Source organism: Grampus griseus, assembly GCF_964374135.1.
Source record: "Grampus griseus genome assembly, chromosome: 11".
NCBI lineage: Eukaryota > Metazoa > Chordata > Mammalia > Artiodactyla > Delphinidae > Grampus > Grampus griseus.
This window is the reverse complement of record NC_139005.1, coordinates 40,772,065-40,792,157: the sequence shown is the minus strand read 5'-3', so window position 1 is coordinate 40,792,157 and position 20,093 is coordinate 40,772,065. Positions and strand designations below refer to the sequence as shown.

General features: G+C 39.3%; 1 protein-coding gene across 1 annotated transcript in view; it reads right to left on the bottom strand.

Annotated features, from left to right (window-relative positions):
• The window catches only part of DIP2B (disco interacting protein 2 homolog B), a 236,959-nt gene that overhangs the window by 76,790 nt on the left and 140,076 nt on the right, over nucleotides 1-20,093 (bottom strand). The window contains exons 3-4 of the mRNA XM_082664954.1: nucleotides 16,985-17,113; nucleotides 914-1,039 (exon numbers count right to left, since the gene is read on the bottom strand). Coding sequence (XP_082521080.1) covers nucleotides 914-1,039; nucleotides 16,985-17,113 — 255 coding nt within the window. The remainder of the gene's footprint in view (nucleotides 1-913; nucleotides 1,040-16,984; nucleotides 17,114-20,093) is intronic.

The following is a 20,093-nucleotide window of genomic DNA, read 5'->3' as shown; positions in this document are numbered from 1 at the left end:
ATCTCCCCCAAAAGACAGGGTAAGTCGCTGAGACCAAAACAGTACAGGAAACATTTTTCCCCGAAGATTTCATTACCAGTAACATGACGGTAGCGAGACAGACACTACACTGAGGCTGTGAAATACATTTACTATGTTTAGTCTCAGAGGCCTACATCGAGATTCTGTCTGTGATTTCATCTCACAATTTTTTTAAAGCTTTGGGAAAGATTCTGAATAGAAAAGACAACTTGAAGTTGTTCCAGTTGCTCCTCAAATATGAATTTATGGGGGTGGGGGGTAAGGCTTCCAAGCCTAGGGGATGGGGATGGGCCTCTTGGTTCCCGCTGATCTCCTGATCCTATTATAGAAAGTGGATTCTTAAAAACATATACAAAATACATTAACGCATATAAACACACTTACATACGTCTTCCAGATTTATTATAACTTTGCATGACTTCTCTCTCTCATGACACAAAAAAATTTTGTCCCAAGACCACACATTCCTGTGATTGTTGCAGAGAAAAAGCATCTGATTTAGGAGTATAAATTTGTTAAAGACATATATGACTCTGGGTCATATTTTGGGTGTCAATGAGAATAACTATTATATTTAACTACAGAAGGATATTTCTTAGACCCTAAGCTTTGGCTTTATTTATTTATGACTACATGAGTTTGGAGATTACAGCAAGGAAATGCTGAAAACTCAGAAGGAAATTTTTTTAAAAAATAGCTTTACTCTTGAGGCCTCTCTTTGTGTGTGGTTTATGATGCAACAATCAAAACCTGTCACCTTCAGTGTGTACTCTCATACACCTCTGATGACAGGAGAGGAGTTCTGGCTCCTGCCTCAGAAAAGAAAAAGCAGAAGTCATTTGAGAAACATCGAAGTAGTAACTGTCAGACAGAAAGCTTCTGATAAACCTACCGGGAGGTGTGCAGGCATCCGCGGGAGACTGGACAAATGTGGACCGCCTTTTGGTTGGCATGGGCAAAGCCATTTTCTGTTCTTTATGCTTTGCCAGCGCAGCTTGAACTGCTTCTGTGTGGATATCTGAAAGATTAAACATTTGCATTTATTAGGTCCTGGTTCTCAAAGTGTTTACTTCTGTGAGCTGAACTATCACTGCCTCAATCGTTAAAAAGGGATGTTTAGGTGAGTTTTATTTATCATTTGCGTTATAACAAAAATGAATATGAAAAAGAGACAAAAGAAGTAGTCCAGGATAATTTACAGGGGAGGAAAATGAAGCCGAGAATGATAATGAGACTGCTTAACACAGCAGAGAAGGAGCTGATGGAGATGGGGGTGGAGAGAAAGGAAAAGTCTAACGCGGATCTGGGCCCGGTGGGGACCCGACCTCTGAACGGAATGCGTGCTGTGCAGGTGCCTACAGGACACTCTCTGTTCTTCAAATTTAGGATTTGCTTAGCTGTCTGAAAGGGGTTGAGACTCCTCAGTTCTATACCACAGGAAGAGAAGGGCTGATTTTGATCTAGAAAATATAAGGGCTGATGGTACTTGTTTGCCACTCTGGCCACAAAAGAATTCAGCTCTCCACCTGAATGTCTAATAGGAATCGCAAAATAGCATACCCAGGCAGAACTCCTGATTCTCCACTCCCATCCCAAAACTCAATCTACACTTGTACAAAATAGGATCATACTATACACAGTATTTTGTACTGTGCTTTGATTTTTTTAACTCTTATAAAATCCTACTGAGGTAGATAACATCTGAGGTGGCTTCCTGGATCACAATGATTTCCTATTCTCAACGAATGGGCCCAATCTACATAAGCAAATGACCTTTAAAGGCCTGTCCCTTGTAAGAGCTGGACCAATCGGATTGTTTTGGGGAGAGGGGGGAATTGAAACTCTGAATCAAGAAACCACAGCTCCCAGAGTGGAGTCACTTGAATGGCAGTGCCCTAGAAAGAAGGAAAGTTCTTGAACTTCAAGGTTGAGATCCCCAGAGCTGTCTCTCCTTCCTGGAGATTTCTCAGCTGTTCCTTTGCTTCTATAAACTACCCCAGCCATTTAAGCTAGACTGAGTTATCCTATTTCATGCAACCCAAAAACCTTCACTAACATAACTAGAAACATCTTTCTATGTAAATGCAGGTCTACAATATAATTTTAAAGGGCTGTGTAGTATTTCACTGTATAAATGTGCCATGATTTATTTAAATAACTGTGTTTCCAAATTTTTGCTACTATTCATACAACTATCCACAAGAATAATTCAGTATTTTCATTTTAGCACATATGTCTAATCCTATTTCTTTAGGATTAATTCCAACAACTGCTGAAACGTATTTCCTAAGAAGGAGGATTTTTTTCTTATATAGCCACAGTGCATTTATCAAAATCCAGAAATTCAAAATTGATACAAACTATTATCTAACCCACAACCCATATTCCAACTTAGTCAACTGTCCCAATAATGTCATCTACAATTTTCCCCCTTTTTTCCTGATCCGGGACACTATACAGAATCACACATTACATTTAGTTGTCATGTCTCTTTATCATCCTATAATCTGTAACAGTTTCTCAACTTTTATCTTGTATTACCTTGACATTTGTGTACAGACTAGTTACACTGTAGAATGTCCTTTAATTTTGGTTTGTTGATATTTCCTCAGAATTGGATTTAGGTTATGCATTTTTGCAGGAATACCACAGAAGTAATGTATCTTCCTGAAACAAGATATCAAGATGCATCTGCCCTGCTACTGGTAATAATGACTTTACTTAGTTAAGATGGTGTCTGCTAAATTAATCTACTGTAAGTTACTATTCTTTCCTTTGTGTAATTAATAAATAATTTATGGGTGAATACTTTTGAGACTATGTAAATGTTACATACTTCCTTAAACGTTCACCCACTAGTTTCAGCATCCATTGATAATTCTTGGCTGAATCAATTATTATAATGGTTACAAAATGGTGGTTTCATAACTCCAACATTCCTTCTGTATTTATTAGTTGGTATTCTCTTCTAAGAAAAAGCTTTCCTTTCTCCACTATTTATTTATTTATATCACCATTTATTTATTTATATTTGGACCTATCAATTCTCATTTTATTCCATGACTAGTCTGTTACTATCGTTACTTATTTTGATGCTCACATATCCCAGCTTTGGCCAAAAGAAGCCCCTTCAAACCACTTCTTATATCCTTTTGATGTATTCTGGTCACTTTGAATGTTCTTTGTTTTGTGGTATAAGATGATCCATGCTCATCTGGTATGTTCCCTGCTCCAGCACTGGAATTATACATTTCTCCAAGGAGCTCTGGCTCCTCTTAGTGAAGAATGGTATTTAGAAACCAAGATCCTAGAACTAGGAGTGCTCACTGCTATTGGGGTCTTTCTTCTAAGCCTTTTCAGTGGATAAAGGAATATAAACATAAACCAATATACACACATATGTATCTATATCTATTTTCATCTATATTAAAAACCATGAGTTCATATTAATACCTACAATTCCAATTCAACACCACAGAATTCATTCCAATCTTCCCCTTTCCATTTGTAAACTCCCTTCTCTAACAGTAAAACACCTGGTTCACAGTATAATCAATATATTTTACTCATTCATTAAATGCCACAATACACAGAAAGTTTCAAAATTCCTATGAAAGGTAAATCTAACTAGAGTTCAATATTTGAGTTCTTTTTGTCTTTAGACTAAATTAAAGTACTGTGTTCAAAAAGCTATTTGGGGAAAAAAAAAAGCTATTTGGGGGGCTTCCCTGGTGATGCAGTAGTTAAGAATCCACCTGTCAATGCAGGGAACACAGGTTTGAGCCCTGGTCTGGGAAGATCCCACATGCTGCAGAGCAACTAAGCCCATGCACCACAACTACTGAGCCTGTGCTCTAGAGCCCGCAAGCCACAACTTCTGAAGCCCGTGCGCCTAGAGTACGTGCTCCGCAACAAGAGAAGCCACCGCAATGAGAAGCCCGCACACTGCAATGAAGAGTAGCCGCCGCTCGCCGCAACTAGAGAAAGCCCACGCGCAGCAACGAAGACCCAATGCAGCCAAAGATAAATAAATATTAAAAAAAAAAAAAAAAGCTATTTGGGTTAGTTCTCACCCCTCCCCCCTTCGGTGGTTATATTATTCTTTGAGTAATACTGTTAGGTTCATTTGTTTTTCTTTGTATTCCACAGGTCCTTTCCAAAGTGTGGATTAAACATTATGTGACACAATAAGAAACATACATTTGGTCTCTGCCTGGGTTCCTGACACTGAGCTCCTAAAACCCTGTAATTTCCCGAGTGACAGGAATGTCTTTTGTTCTAATGAGGCAACTCTTGGTGGGCTCCTGGATCGCTTCTGGGTGGGGGCTGGTCACCAGACAGACTACGTTATGATTAGAGGCTTAGAACTTTCAGCCCCATGCTCCATCCTCTGGGGAGGGGAAAGGGACTTGGGATTGAGCTAATCACCAATGGCCAATTATTTAGTCAAGCATGCCTAGGTAATGGAGCCTTCATAAAAAACCCTGAAGTAAGGGGTTTGGAGAGCTTCTCGGTTGGTGAACACATCCTCGTGCCACCAGGGTGGTGTACCCTAAACTCCACAGGGATGGAAGCTCTTGGGTTTGGGACCCTTCTGGACCTTGCCCTATGTACCTCTTTATCTGGCTGATCATTTGTATCCTTTATAATAAACTGGTAACGTTAAGCAAAGTATTTCCCTGGGTTCGGTGAGCCATTATAACAAATAATCAACCCTGAGGAGGGGGTTGTGGGAATCTTCATCTGTAGCCAAGATGGACAGAAGTATGGGTAATGTGGGCACCCACTACAAACAGTCCCCAACTTATGATAATTCAACTTATGATTTTTTGACTTTACAACGGTATAAAAGCAATATGCATGCAATAGAAACCGTACTTCGAATTCTGAACTATCTTTTCCTGGGTATGATTCTCTCTCGTGATGCTAGGCAGTGGCAGCAAGCTACAAGATCACAAAGGTAAACAACGGATACACTTATAACAATTCTGTAACCATACAGCCATTCCATTTGCCCAACTGTAGGCTAATGTAAGTGCTCTGAGCACGTTTAAGGCAGATCAGGCTAAGCTATGACGTTCGGTAGGTTAGATGTATTAAATGCATTTCAACTTACAATATTTTCAACTTACGATAGGTTTATTGGGATGTAACCCCATTGTAAGTCGAGGAAAATCTGTACTTGTGATTGGCGTCTAAAGGTGGGGAGAGTCTTGTGGGAATAAGCCTCTGGGGTCTGCACTAACTCCAGGTAGCTAATGTCAAAATTGAATTAAATTGTAGGATACTTAGTTGGTGTCTGCAGAGAACTGGAGAATTGCTCAGTGTGGAAAACCCACACACTAGATGTCAGGAATACTGTGAGTAAACATACAGTTTTTCTTTAATTAACATGGTTCCAAAAGTCAAAACTATACCAAAAGGTAAACTTAAAGATGTGTCACTACCCCCAATAACCACTTCTATCCCAATTCTACCTTCTCTATAGGTAATCAATCTCCTTATTGATTTATCCTGCCTATATTTCTTTTTGCAACAAATAACCATATTTTCTCATATCCCTGTCTTTCATACACAAAAGGTAGCATACAATATATACTGTTTTGCACTATGCTTTTTTCACTTAACAATAGATCCTGGAATTCATTCTGTATCAGCTACTAGAGATCTTTTTCATTCTTTAAAGCAGCATAGATAGCACTCCATTGTATACCACAGTTTATTCTACTACTATCCTATGTGTGGGCATTTAAGTGTTTCCAATATTTTACAATTACAAATAATGATACAACAAACAGCCTTGTGCAAATGTATTTTTATACTGATGACAATATATCTTCAGGATAACCTCTTACAAGTGAGACTCCTAAATCAAAAATTGAATACGTTTTAAATTTTGTTACATCTTGCCAAATTCCCCTCTGAAAGAGCTTTGTCATATTGTAGTACTATCAACAATGTATAGGTGTGCCTGTTTCCCCATAGCCTCACCTTCAAAGTGTGTTATCTACCTTTTCACTGTTGCCAGTTCAGTGGCTGAGAAATGGTACTATTTTATGTTATTTTTTGTTTTTCTTTGGCTGCACTGTGCGGCATGCAAGACCTTAGTTCCCCAACCGGGGATCGAACCCATGCCCCCTGCAGTGGAAGCGTGGAGTCCTAACCACTGGACTGCCAGGGAAATTCCCTCAGTATACTTTAAATTTGCACCTCTTTTATCATTAGTGAGATTAAACATCTTTACAGAGGATTTTAGAGCCATTTAATATTTGTTTGTTTGAAAGTGAAGTGAATGTTCATGTCACTTTACCATTTTTCCATTGGGATTCTCAGTTTATTTTCCCTTGATTTTTTTTTTTTTTTTTTTTTCAGTACACGGGCCTCTCACTGTTGTGGCCTCTCCCATTGCGGAGCACAGGTTCCAGACATGCAGGCTCAGCGGCCATGGCTCACGGGCCCAGCCGCTCCGCGGCATGTGGGATCCTCCCGGACCAGGGCACGAACCCATGTCCCCCGCATCCACAGGTGGACTCTCAACCACTGCACCACCAGGGAAGCCCCTATTTTCGTTTGATTTTTAAAAGTTTTTCATATATAAAGGATATTAGCCCTTTATCTCTGAGATATGTTAGAAATATTTTCTTTCAGTTTGTCATTTGATATTGTTTGCAGTGGTTTATTGCCACGCAAACGTTGTTTTTTAATAAAAAATTTATGTAAGATTTCAAATTAGCAACCTAAATGCACAACTGCAGGAACTCAGAAAAGACCAAATTAAAACCAAAGTTAGCAAAAGGAGGAAATAACAAGGATTTGAGTAGAAATAAACAAAATAGAGAATAAAAAAAACAATTGAAAACAATCAACAAAAATAAGAGTTAATTTTTTGAAAAGATGAACGAAGTTGACAAAATTTTAGCTAGATTAAGAAAAGACAAATAACTAAAATCAGAAATGAAAGAGGAAATATTTCAACTGATGTCACAGAAATAAAAAAGATTATAAGACACTGAATAATTATGCACCATAAATTGGATAACCTAAAAGAAATGGACAAGTCCCTAGAAAACATATAACCTACCAAGATTAAATCATGAAGAAACAGAAGATTGGAACAGACTGATTACTAATAAGGAGACTGACTCTGTAACCAAAAACCTTCCAAGAAAGAAAAGCCCAGGTGTCACTGGAGAATTCTACAAAACACTTTAAGAAGAATTAACACCAATTCTTCTCAAACTCTTCCAAAAACCTGAAGAGGAGGGAACATTTCCAAATTCATTTTATAAGGCCAGCCTTATCCTGATACCAAAGCCTGGCAAAGATACTACAAGAAAAGAAAACTACACACCAAAATCCCTGATTATTAATGCAAAATTCCTGAACAAAATACTAACAAACCGAATTCAACAGCACATTAAAAGGACCATACAGCATGACCATTAAAAAGACCATACATACCATACCTAAGCTGATTCAACAAATGTGAACAAATTCAACTCAATATCTGTAAAACTCTAATAGAACAAAGGTCAAAACTCATATGATCATCTCAACAGATGCAGAAAAAGCATCTGACAAAATTAACATCCTTTTATGATAAAAACATGCTACAAACCAGGAACAGAAGGAAATTAGCTCAAGATAATAATGATCATACATGAAAAACCCACAGTCATATTCAACAGTGAAAAGCTGAAAGCTTTTCCTCCTAAGGAATAAGGCAAGGATGCCCACTCTCACACTCTTTCAACACAGTACTGGACATCATAGCCAGAACAATTAGGTAAGAAAAAGAAATAAAATGCATCCAAATTGGAAAAGAAGAAGTAAAACTGTTTCTGTTTGTGGAAGACATGATGTTATATGTAGGAAACCCGTGAGATCTCACATATAAAACTTTTAGAAAAAAAAAAAACTGTTAGAACTAATAAACAAATTCAGCAATTGCAGGATAGAAAATCAACATACAAGAATCAGTTGTATTTCTGAACACTAAAAACAAATCATCTGAAAAGTAAAAAAAAAATCTTATTTACAATAGCATCAAAAAGAATAAAACACTTAGGAATAAACATAACCAAGGAGGTGAAAGATGTATACGCTATAAAACATTGATGAAAGAAATAGGAGACAAAAATAAATGGAAAGACATCCTATGTTCATGGGTTAGAAGACTTAATATTGTTAAAATGTCCATATTACCCAAAGCAATCTAGAGATTTAATGTAATTTCTATCAAAATCCCAATGGCACTTTTTGAAGAATTAACAAAACAAAATTCCCAAATGCATATGGAATCTCAAAAGACTCCAAATAGCCAAAACAATCTTGAGAAAGAAAAACAAAGCTAAAGGCTTCACCCTTCCTGATTTCAAAACACATCACAAAGTTACAGTAACCAAGACCATGATATTGGCATCAAGACAGACATGTAGAACAATGGAACAGACCGGAGAGCCCAGAAATTATCTTGGTGTATATGGTCAAACGGTCTTCAACAAGGGTGTCAAGACTATACAACAGGGAAACGATAGTCTTGATAGAAACAAATGGTGCTGGAGAAACTGTAATATCCATATGTAAAAGAATGAAGTTGGACCCTTACCTTTCACCATATACAAAAATTAATCAAAATGAATTAAAGACCTAAACATAAGACCTGAAACTATAAAACCCCTAGAAGAAAACACAGGGGAAAAAACTTCATGACCTTGGAATGGGTAATAATTTGCTTGGACATCCAAGCAGAAAATAGAAATAGGACTACACCAAACTTTAAAACTTCTGCACAACAAAGGAAACAACAGAGTGAAAAGGCAACCTATTGAATCAGAGAACATATTTGCAAACCATATACTCGATAAGGAGTTAATAGGTAGAATATGTAAAGAACTCCTACAACTCAATAACAACAACAAAATCTCAAATAACCCAATTTTAAATGGGCAAGGGACTTGAACAGATATTTCTCCAAAGAAGACAAAATGGTCACTTTTAAAAAAACCAAGAAAACCCAGAAAATCACAAATGTTGGCAGGGAGGTGAAGAAATTGGAACCTTTGTGCACTCTTGGTGCGACTGTAATGTTACAGTTGCTATGGAAAACAGTATGGAGGTTCCACAAAAAAATTAAAAATAGAACTACCCAAAACAATCCTACTTTTGGGGTATATATCCAAAAGAACTGAAAGCAGGGTCTTGAAGAGATATTTGCACAACCATGTTCATTGCAGCATATTTACAATAGCCAAGATGTGGAAGCAACCTAAATGTTCATGAGTGGATGAATGAATAAAGAAAATGTGGTATATACATACAATAGACTATTACTCAGCTTTAAAAAAGAAGAAAATCCTGTCATATGCTACAACACTGACATGCTAAGTGAAATAAGCCAGTCACCCACACACACAAAACAAATATATACCACTTATAAGAAGTACCTAAAGTACTCAAATTCATAGATGTAGGGAGTAGAATGGTGGTTGGCTGCAGGAGGGAGAAACAGAGTTGTTGATCAATGAGTATAAAGTTTCGGTCATGCAAGATGAAAAGGTTCTAAAGAGCTGTTGTACAACAATGTGCATATGGTTAACAATATAATGTACACTTAAAAATTTTAAGAGGGTAATTCTATGTTATGTGTTTTTACCTCAGTAAAAAAATTTTTGTGTCGTTGTATCACATCTCGATTTTGAGTCTCAGAAAGCCTTCCCATAGGCTTTCCATAAGCTTAGATTATTAAAAAATTGACTAATATTTTCTTTAGGTATTTATATGGTTTCTTTTTTACTTGTAGATCTCTGATCCATTTGAAGTTTTTGCTTGTATATGGTGTGAGGTATGGATTTACTTAATCTTTTTCCTGTTGTCCTAGCATTGTTTACTAAAAAGTACTTTTTCACCCAAGTGATTCACAATGCTATCTTTATCATATAATAAATCCCAGATGTACTTTGGTCTATTTCTGAACTTGTTATTCTATTCCAATGGTCTGTCTGCCAATTTGTATGCCATACCACACTGTTTCAATTATACAGTCTTTGGAGTATATTTTAATATCTTTTAGGTTTTCTTTCTCAGTGTTTCCTAGCTATCCTTACGTGTTTATTGTTCCAAATGAACTTCAAAAATATCTTTTCTAGCTCCATAAATAAATTTGATAGTGTTTTTATTGGAATTGGATTAAACTTATAAACTAATTTTTGGAGTCCTAACATTTTTGTGATGTTGAATCATCCTATCTAAGAACAAGGGATGCCTTTCCATTTATCATGTCTACTTTGTGTCATTCAGAGTGTTTTAAAGTTTCCTTTATAAAGATTTTACACAGTCCTGAAGTTTATTCCTAAATACGTTTTATCTTCTTTATTGCTTTTGTAAATGAGGTTTGCTCTACCATTATATCTTTTGACCAGTTATTGTTTGCATATATGAAGGCTACTGGTTTCTATACTAGTTTCAGATCTTGCTACTTGACTAAATTATTTCATTAATTCTGTCATCAATTCTCCTGGGTTTTTAAAATGAATTATCATACCAACTGCAAATACAGCTTCACCTCTTTTCTAATTCTTACACCTCTAATTGATTTCTCTTGTCTCTTTGTGTTGGTTAATACCTCTAGTTAATTTAAATGTTAGCATCCCTAGGATTAGAAAAACTCTTACAAATAAGAAAAAAAAAAAAGAACCCAACTTAGAAAAAAAATAGGCGTAGGCAATGGACAGGTAGTTTACAGAGGCAGCACAAATGGAAAATAAACATATTCTAAAATGTCCAGTCTTGGGGCTTCCCTGGTGGCGCAGTGGTTGAGAGTCCGCCTGCCGATGCAGGGGACACGGGTTCGTGCCCTGGTCTGGGAGGATCCCACATGCCATGGAGCGGCTGGGCCCGTGAGCCATGGCCGCTGAGCCTGCGCGTCCGGAGCCTGTGCTCTGCAACGGGAGAGGCCACAACAGTGAGAGGCTCGCGTACCGCAAATAAAATAAAATAAAATAAAATAAAATGTCCAGTCTCATTAGTAATAAAAGAAATAACACTTCTACCAACGAGGTGAGAGACTGTCCATTTCCCCACATCTGTGGACAATACTGGGCCATGTTTTGTCATCTTTCCCAAAAAGTTAAGTGGAAAATGTTATTTTACATTTTTTAAGTAGCTGCTCCTATCCTTGGCTTGTTGTTATGAAGTGGTTAAGACATGGTACATAAGTGGCACAGCTGGGCGTTAAGGACCAGGGGCAGAACAGACACCAAGTGCCCTTACCTGCTAGGACACTACTTATAGACAGACAGACAGATAGATGAGGACAGATTGAAAGGCAGATGTGTGGGCAGGTTGAGTCGTTTAGGTAGAGAAGTAGAGTTCAAGGAGTTACCTGTAAGCCAATTAGTAGTCATGCAATTTTTACCGATTTCTAAGGTACTGATCACTTTCACATCTTTAATTATGGCAGAGGCAGCAACTATTAACTTCTGGAACATTAGGATATCACATTAATTTTGGCACTACTCTATCTGCTGGTGGGGAGGAGCAGTGAAATTTTAATTTTGCATTTCACATTCCCCTGCCTTTACAAATTATGTTTCTTTAGCCTGGAATATCTATATAGCAAACAGTTATTCATTGTTCAAAATGGCTCGGACTTCACCACCTCCACGAAGCCTGCCGCTGACAGTGCCTGGTGCCCAGGGGCTCCTTCCCCTGTCACCCCCTCTTCTATGCTGCCTCTACCTTGTATAAAGGATTTCTGTGTTTAAGAAAGGAGTCCTGTGTTTCTCTAGCATCTCAACTGTGCTCAACTCATAGGAGGTCTATAATAAATGCTTGCTTAACTGAACTGAACTCAATTTATCTTCCTTGGTATGAGGAAGTGTATTACTAAAGAAATAAAATGGTCCTGGTGTGCCAGTGGCAGCCACCTTGGCAAATGTCACCATATCAGAGATCATATTTGCATAGAGAAAGAAAGTTCTCAAGGTGACAGAGGTAGTTATTGTTGCATTTAGCTCACAGAATTAAGTCAGAAAAATCCACACTTAGAGTAAAAATCACTAAGAACAACTGATGTAAGGCTTTAAATATTTTATCCAGGGATATCACCTTAATAACTATCTTTTACAAACTTCCAGTTAGAAAATAAATAAGTCATGGGATGGAATGGTGACTATAGTTAATAATACTGTATTGCACATTTGAAAGTTGCTAAAAGAGAACGTCTTAAAAGTTGTCATCACAAGAAAAAGAAATTTTTGTAACTATGAAAGGCGACAGATGTTAATGAAACCTATTGTGGTGATCACTTCACAATACATACAAATATTAAGTCATTATGGTATATACCTGAAACTAATGTCTTGTTATATGTCAATTATACCTCGATTTAAAAAAAGAAAACAATCTTTGTTATTTTTTGTTTAAAATTAATATACATAAATTTTGTTATATGCATTTTGCATTTTACCACAACAACAAAAATCCTGGAAAAAATTAATATACATATTGGGGAAAGACCTAAACACATATAATGCTGCAGTGAAAATTTTCCCTAGACCCATCACTTCCCAGAAATAATCCCACCTCAATAGTCTGGTATATATTTTCCCAGATTTCTGTATCTGTGTACATAATAATATATGTAACTGTTAGTATTAATATTTACAAAATTTAGATCATATGCTACATACTGTCTTGTATTTATTACTTAAAAATGTATTTTGTACATCTCTCCATATCTGCTCAAATAAATCTAATAACCTCATTGTTTTTCCACGAGCCTTCACAGAAGTTTTAAACCAGCTTTCACAGAATTCCATTGTGTGGACCTACTATAACTTATTTAATCATTGTATTTATTATGAACAATACGATAACAAACATTTTCGTATATATATATTTTTGTGTACATACGTAGGTGCAAATTCTTAGAAGGAGAATTTCTGGGTCAAAGTGTATGAATACTTAAAGTTTAAAAGATAGTGCCAAACTGTTGTGCTGTTACTTTTAAGACCACAGTACCAACGTACTTTTGTCTCTGAAATGAAATAATTTTATACTGCATTTATATTTATTATACTATTTTAGTGTCCCTGAGGTTTACTTAGTTGAATCAAGATTGTCATTTTACTGAATCTATGATGCCACCTTATATAAAAGATATCGTCCAGATTAAAAAAAAAAAAAAAAAAGATATCCTGAGGGAATTCCCTGGCGGTCCAGTGGTTAGGACTCCGTGCTCTCACTGCTGAGAGCCCATGTTCAATCCCTGGTCAGGGAACTAAGATCCCACAACACACATGGCAGAGCCAAAAAAAAAAAATGTTTAAAAGATATCCTGCTTTCAGGTATGCTAGAATGTGAAAAGTGTCCTTCTTATATTAGATGAAACTATGGTTCTTAGCTGTCTTGGAAAACCAATGAATAATCGCTTATACTGAGAAAAAGCACTTTCTCAACAGAAAGACGGCACATTAAATGCTCATACTTTTTAGTCAAAAGTACTGCTGCACGAGACATGAAACATGTGAAAGCAAACCTGCGAAAACTAGGGACTTGTTCACATTAGTCAAGCTTTAGAAGGCCCATGATATCTGGATAAGTAATAATTAAAGAGCATGTTCTTCTCTGCCATAAGGATTCTTAGCATCGACCACAGAACAAATCAAACCACCCATTTATTTCCTAACATGAGAAGCCCTGGCCCATACACGTGTGTCAAAAGGAGATGTTCACAGTTCCTGTGTTAGCAAAGCCTCTTTATCGATAAGAACAGGCAGCTCTTGTGACTGGATTTGACTCATTCAGCAGTATACAATTCATCTTGATCTCTGATAGAGAAATCACTTCCGAAGTTCAGTCCCCAGACGCGGCTGACTTTGGATATCTCTGCCAGGAGCACCAGAAAGCTGGGTTTCATTTTCCAGCACGAACGTTTGAGCTGAATAAGGTGATACAACTGCTCCTTTAAAGGCCTTTTTTTGTTTTGTTGTTTTGTTTGAGCTAACTGCTCAAAAGATTAACATTAAAGAAGTTGTCAGAGCGACCTTCCATCTCAGGCACTGACTGTGACTACACTTGTGACCATAACACATGTGTGTATCCTGCTTTGATGGGCAGGTAAAGGAGGTACTAAATTAGTGTATTTGAAATGTCAGACCCTCTTGGCTAAGCACAAAGAACAGAATAAGGGCAGATAATCTAAACTCTGAATAAATAAAAGCTCTTTACACCATGTCTGAAACATGAAACACTAAGTCTATTTAGATTTGATTATGATTAGTTGAAATGTGGTAGGTATTAATAAGCCTCCACCAAATAAGAGAGGATTTTCAAGTTACATTCACTGAAATCAATATTAAATCCTTTCTGTGTACCCATCACTTTAATCTGAATGCTTGTAATTTTTTCTAAACATACCCTCCATTCTTAAGCTATTTTTGCATGTGACATGTAAACGTAACCCTTCCTATGAATGGAGCGGCAAAGAGGCGAAGTTCCAGTCCCATAGATTTCTACAACTTATTTGCTCTACTTCTGCGGCTACCATTGGTTTCTTCTTACTCACCAAAGCTAGAATTCTCGTCGTGTGCTCAGCTTTGCTTTGTTATTTAGTTGGGCACACCCTAACATGGAAAAATGTGATGTTTAGCCAAAATTCATGCTTGCAGGCCTCCTCTTTCATGTTCCCCGCTCATGACAGTATTGCAGAACTCTCATAACTTTCAATATCTTCAGGGTTTTAAAATCACCTCTGTTCCCTACTTTACCTACTCTCTGGCCTTCTTCTCGCTACTACCCTAAAAAAAAAAGTCCTAGTGAGACAAATAACCGAGACCCAACTATTAAACCCTCTTCAATACCCCTGCACCTAACCACAGTCTGCTAACCAGTGTTTGATTCACAGAGTATACTTTCTAATATTGGGGGTAAATCTGAAAGAATTGGTATAAAAGATAGTTGGGGCTTCCCTGGTGGCGCAGTGGTTAAGAATCCGCCTGCCAATGCAGGGAACACGGGTTCGATCCCTGGTCTGGGAAGATCCCACATGCTGTGGAGCAACTAAGTCTGTGCATCACAACTACTGAGCCCGTGCTCTAGAGCCCATGAGCCACAACTACCGAAGCCCGCATGCCTAGAGCCCATGCTCCGCAAGAGAGAAGCCACCACAACGAGAAGCCCACGCACTGCAACAAAGAGTAGCCCCCGCTCGCCACAGCTAGAGAAAGCCTGCACGCAGCAACGAAGACCCTATGCAGCCATAAATAAATAAATAAACAAACAAACAAATAAATAAGGATATTAAAGAAAAAAAGGATAGTTGGGTTTTGGTAGGTGTACATCAAAGTTTTACACTATTGAATCAGCTGGCTAAAGCCTTTTTTCTCTATGTGATCAGCTTGGACATAGAGTATAGAGAATCCTCTTTGGGGTTCCTTACTAATCCTTTTGTTATCTGCTGTAAAACCAAAGAGAAAGTCAAAGTTAAAACAAAAAACAAAAATCTTCCCAGAAGGCCAGGGATGAGAGCTGTACAGGCTAGAGCCCTTCTGGACTGGTTAGAACCTGCTGCTCCTGCAGCACCTGAGCCCCAGCCTCTAAAAGCAACACCAGGTGCTGGGAAATCGGGCTGGGGTCTTGGTGACAAACAGGAGCTCCTGATATGTTTTTCCAAATCTAGCTTTACGTCCCTCTAATCCATTCCCTAACTAATACTACTTTTTTTCCTTCCTTTCTCCAAAATATTTATTTACCTCTTAGGTATGTTAGGCCCTGTGCAGCTGGCGCAAGTTACTAGAACAGATTACAAATCTGTGTTACTGCTCTGCTGAAAATCCTTCAACGGTATTCAAGATTCCTCAAGTCTCTGATCATCTTCTAGCCTCATCTCCCACCTCGTTCTGGGCCCTTGCTTTCTAAGTTTCAGTCATAATGAACTACTTTCAGGTTTACTATCTGATGCTATTTCCCTAACTCTGTCTGGCTGCCATGACATCGTTCAGATGTTTTATTCTCTGAGAAAGCCTCCTCTGATCACTCAACACCAGGTTTGGTACAAGGGGAGATTCTGTTGTGGCATGCAACCTCTATCTTTCTGACTGAACACTTCTCATTCCCTCCTTCCTTCCAGTGTGTGAAAATATATATCTAATAATATCAGCTCACAAAATAACCATCCTCTAAAGCAGTTTCTGAGAGGGTTGATATAAACCCTGTTTTTCAATTCAAGAAAAGGATAAGGTAACCTTGGCTGGTATAAGGGAGACAAAAATCTGGAGAAAGTAAAATAACATTCCAGTTAGTCTTCTGGCTTAATTCTGCTAGTCCTTAAAACAATAAACATGCTGCGGAGACTATCCTAGTGCAGTGGACAGCAGGTGGGCATGGGATGAGCTCACTAGGCCACACGTCCCCCTGAGGGTCTATGATTCATTTTTGCTCATCAGTGCTGGACACGGTGTGGCAGGAGCATGCCCCCACTGCCAGCCACAGCACATCACCTTTTCCTTTCCCATGGGTTTTTCCTGGGTGAGAAGAAATAAAGTTTAAGAATTTACCAATCTGAAATTTCACTGTTGAGTTTTTGTTCCAGCTCCCTCAGTCAAGAGACTAATCAACAGCTCTGGCAAACACAGAAGGATATGTCTCTTCAAACAGAGCCTACTGAGTTCTCCCAGTACCATCCCATGAGACCCTAGCCCTCTGCCTTCTTATTTATGCACAGTGCCTTTGTACTTGCCTGGCTCCTCTTCTGCCCTTGAGGGCAGAAATGTCTTATTTGGGGCTGTATCCCCAGCAAATAAGAGTTATCTACTACACCTGGCACGTAACAGGTACTAGTTAATATACACCTGTTGGCACTTCAAGGGAAAAAAGTAAAACAAACATATATCTCAGGATATACAGTTCACACTACAGTTAGTAAAAACTGTTCCACTGGTAATTTTCAGTTCCCTCTCACCTGATCGGTATCGTTCATCCCTGGCTCCCCCAGATCGACTTCGGTGGTACTTAGAAGGAGCGGAAGTTTGAGCTGCAGATGGAGCAGGTGTCTGGTTTCTATGTTCTTTCTGTACTGCTGAATCAGTTTCTGAAACAGGAAGTTTGGAAGATGGTTATCAGATGACAATAATAGCTGATGTTTTCTGAGCACTTTACAGCATTTCCACAAACTTTGAGGTAGGTACTATTACCCCATCTCCAGTAAAGGGTCAGAGAGCTTTATTTAACGTAAATATGTTAAAAAGCTACAAAGACATCCAGGCTAAAAAAATATCATCTTGGAGCTGTAACTGTCAACAGGCGACGGGAAATATAAGTAAATGAAAAGGCCATTCCAGAGACTCCAAGGACTGGTCAAATGGGAGAATGGCAGGTGGGGTGGGGTGTACATGCCCCCCTAATCCTGCATAGTTGCACAAAGCATAGCTTGCGGAGCTTTGGCCTCCCCATCGTAAGTTACTCCAAGTAAACGTCATTAAAACAAAACTAGGGTGGTTATTGTGCAAACACACCTTCAAGTCACGTCTTACTAGCCCCTCTTCCAACTGGAATCACCATTGAACTTATCCCTTTCTAGTCCCTGGCCTGTCCCTATATTCTGTCCTCCCAACATTTACTGTTTTACCAAGAATATGGGGCAGAGAAAATAAGCAGTAAAATAAGCAGAAGAGAAACACTTTAAGTTCTGACATTTTAGTGCCTTTTTTTTCAAATGGTGTTAGCTCCTAAGTCATATTTTTTTTTAAACTGTGGTAAGAATATTTAACATGACATATAATCTTTTAACAAACTGTTAAGTGTACAGTACAGCATTGTAAACTACAGGCATGATGTCGTACGGCAGATCTCCGGAACTTATTCATCCTGCGTAACTAAAACTTTTTACCCACTGAGTAGCAACTCCCCATTTCCCCCACTCCCAAACCCCTGGCAGCCACCATTCTACTCTCTGCTTCTATGAGTTTGACTATTTTAGATTCCTCATATGAGTGGAATCATACAGTATTTGTCCTTCTATGATTGGCTTAATTCACTCAGTATCATGTCTTCCAGGTTCATCCATGTTGTCGCATATTGCAGGAATTTGCTGCTTCTTTTAAGGAGTATTTTAAGTTTCTTAAATATCATTTAGCTGTGCCCAGAAGGGTACCTTCACACAGCAAATTAAGTGCCCACTATAGGAAGATGTCACCTACCCAGCAAATGCATTGCTCCAGACCACAGCTAAGAATTGGCTTATGAAACCCAAAAAAGAAAAAAGCAGACTGAAAGACAGTGGTCTGGGGAGTGCAAGTAACAGCCCCACAAACCTCAGCAAAGGCTGACGGAATCACAGTACTACAGGAACTGAGATGTTTAACGACAAAGTCATAGCAATTTTAAAAAACGGTTAGCATGCTAGAGAAGCCAGGTGTAGGACCTCTAGTCCACAGTCCCAGCTGAGCCCAGCCTTCCATCTGCCTCTGCCAAAAACCAGACATGTCACTGAAGCCATCCTGGACCTTACAGACCAGGTGAAAAGTACTTAGTGACGGACCCCAGGTGACACCATGTGGAGCATAAGAATCACCCATCTGAGCCCTGCCCAAATTCCTGACCCACGAAGTCAGAAGATGTAATAAAAAAGGTTTCCTTTTTTAAAAAAAGATTATTTTTTTATATACTATTTTTGTGTTTTTTTGCAGTACGCGGGCCTCTCACTGCTGTGGCCTCTCCCGTTGCGGAGCACAGGCTCCGGACGCGCAGGCTCAGCGGCCATGGCTCACAGGCCCAGCTGCTCCACGGCATGTGGGATCTTCCCGGACCGGGGCACGAACCCACGTCCCCTGCATCGGCAGGCGGACTCTCAACCACTGCGCCACCAGGGAAGCCCTTATATACTGTTTTTAAGAAGGCAAGGAATAGTATATTTTAGGGTGCTCTCTATTAAAGTGCTTTTATGGATCTAGAAATGTTTATTTTTGATGGTTCCTAGTAGCTGAGAGTTTTATTATAAAATATCTGAGCAGAACAATTTCAACACTGAGACTTTTAAGTGTAACGTCTGGGGTTATAAATGGAAGTTTTTAACCAACCTAAATCCTATTGATAATCCATTTCCCAGAAGACCTGTACTGATTCTTGATATATTCACACCTTGTTTCATTTGCTAAGTCTTATTTCTCTAGAACACGGGTCAACAAACTAATAGCCCATGTCTCTTCTTATAAACAGTTTTATCAGAACACAACCACATGCATCTGTTAGCCTATGGCTGCTTTCACTCTGTAAAGGCAGAGTTGAGTAGTTGTGACAGAGACTGTATGGTCCTCTGATACCTTGATAGCTTCAAGATGGGGGAGGAGTGAGACGTGGAGATCACCTTCCTCCCCACAAATACATCAAAAATACATCTACATGAGGAACGGCTCCTACAGAACACCTACTGAACGCTAGCAGAAGACCTCAGACTTCCCAAAAGGCAAGAAACTCCCTGGGAGGGAGCTGTGAAGGAGGAAAAGTTTCCACACAGTAGGCAGCCCCTTCACTGGCGGAGACAGGGGGTGGGCGGGAGGGAAGCTTTGGAGCCACAGAGGAGAGTGCAGCAACAGGGGTGCAGAGGGCAAAGTGGAGAGATTCCTGCACGAAGGATCAGTGCCAACCAGCACTCACCAGCCCGACAGGCTTGTTTGCTCACCTGCCAGGGTGGGCGGGGGCTGGGAGCTGAGGCTCGGGCTTCGGTCGGATCCCAGGGAGAGGACTGGGGTTGGCTGCGTGAACACAGCCTGAGGGGGGCCAGTGCGCCACAGCTAGCTGGGAGGGAGTCCGAGAAAAAGTCTGGACCTGCCTAAGAGGCAAGAGACCATGCTTTCGGGATGCGCGAGGAGAGGGGATTCAGAGCAACGCCTAAATGAGCTCCAGAGACGGGCGTGAGCCGCGGCTACCAGTGCGGACACCAGTGACGGGCATGAAACGGTAAGACCGCTGCTGCAGCCACCAAGAAGCCTGTGTGCAAGCACAGGTCACTATCCACACCTCCCCTCCTGGAGCCTGTGCAGCTGCCACTGTCAGGGTCCCATGACCCAGGG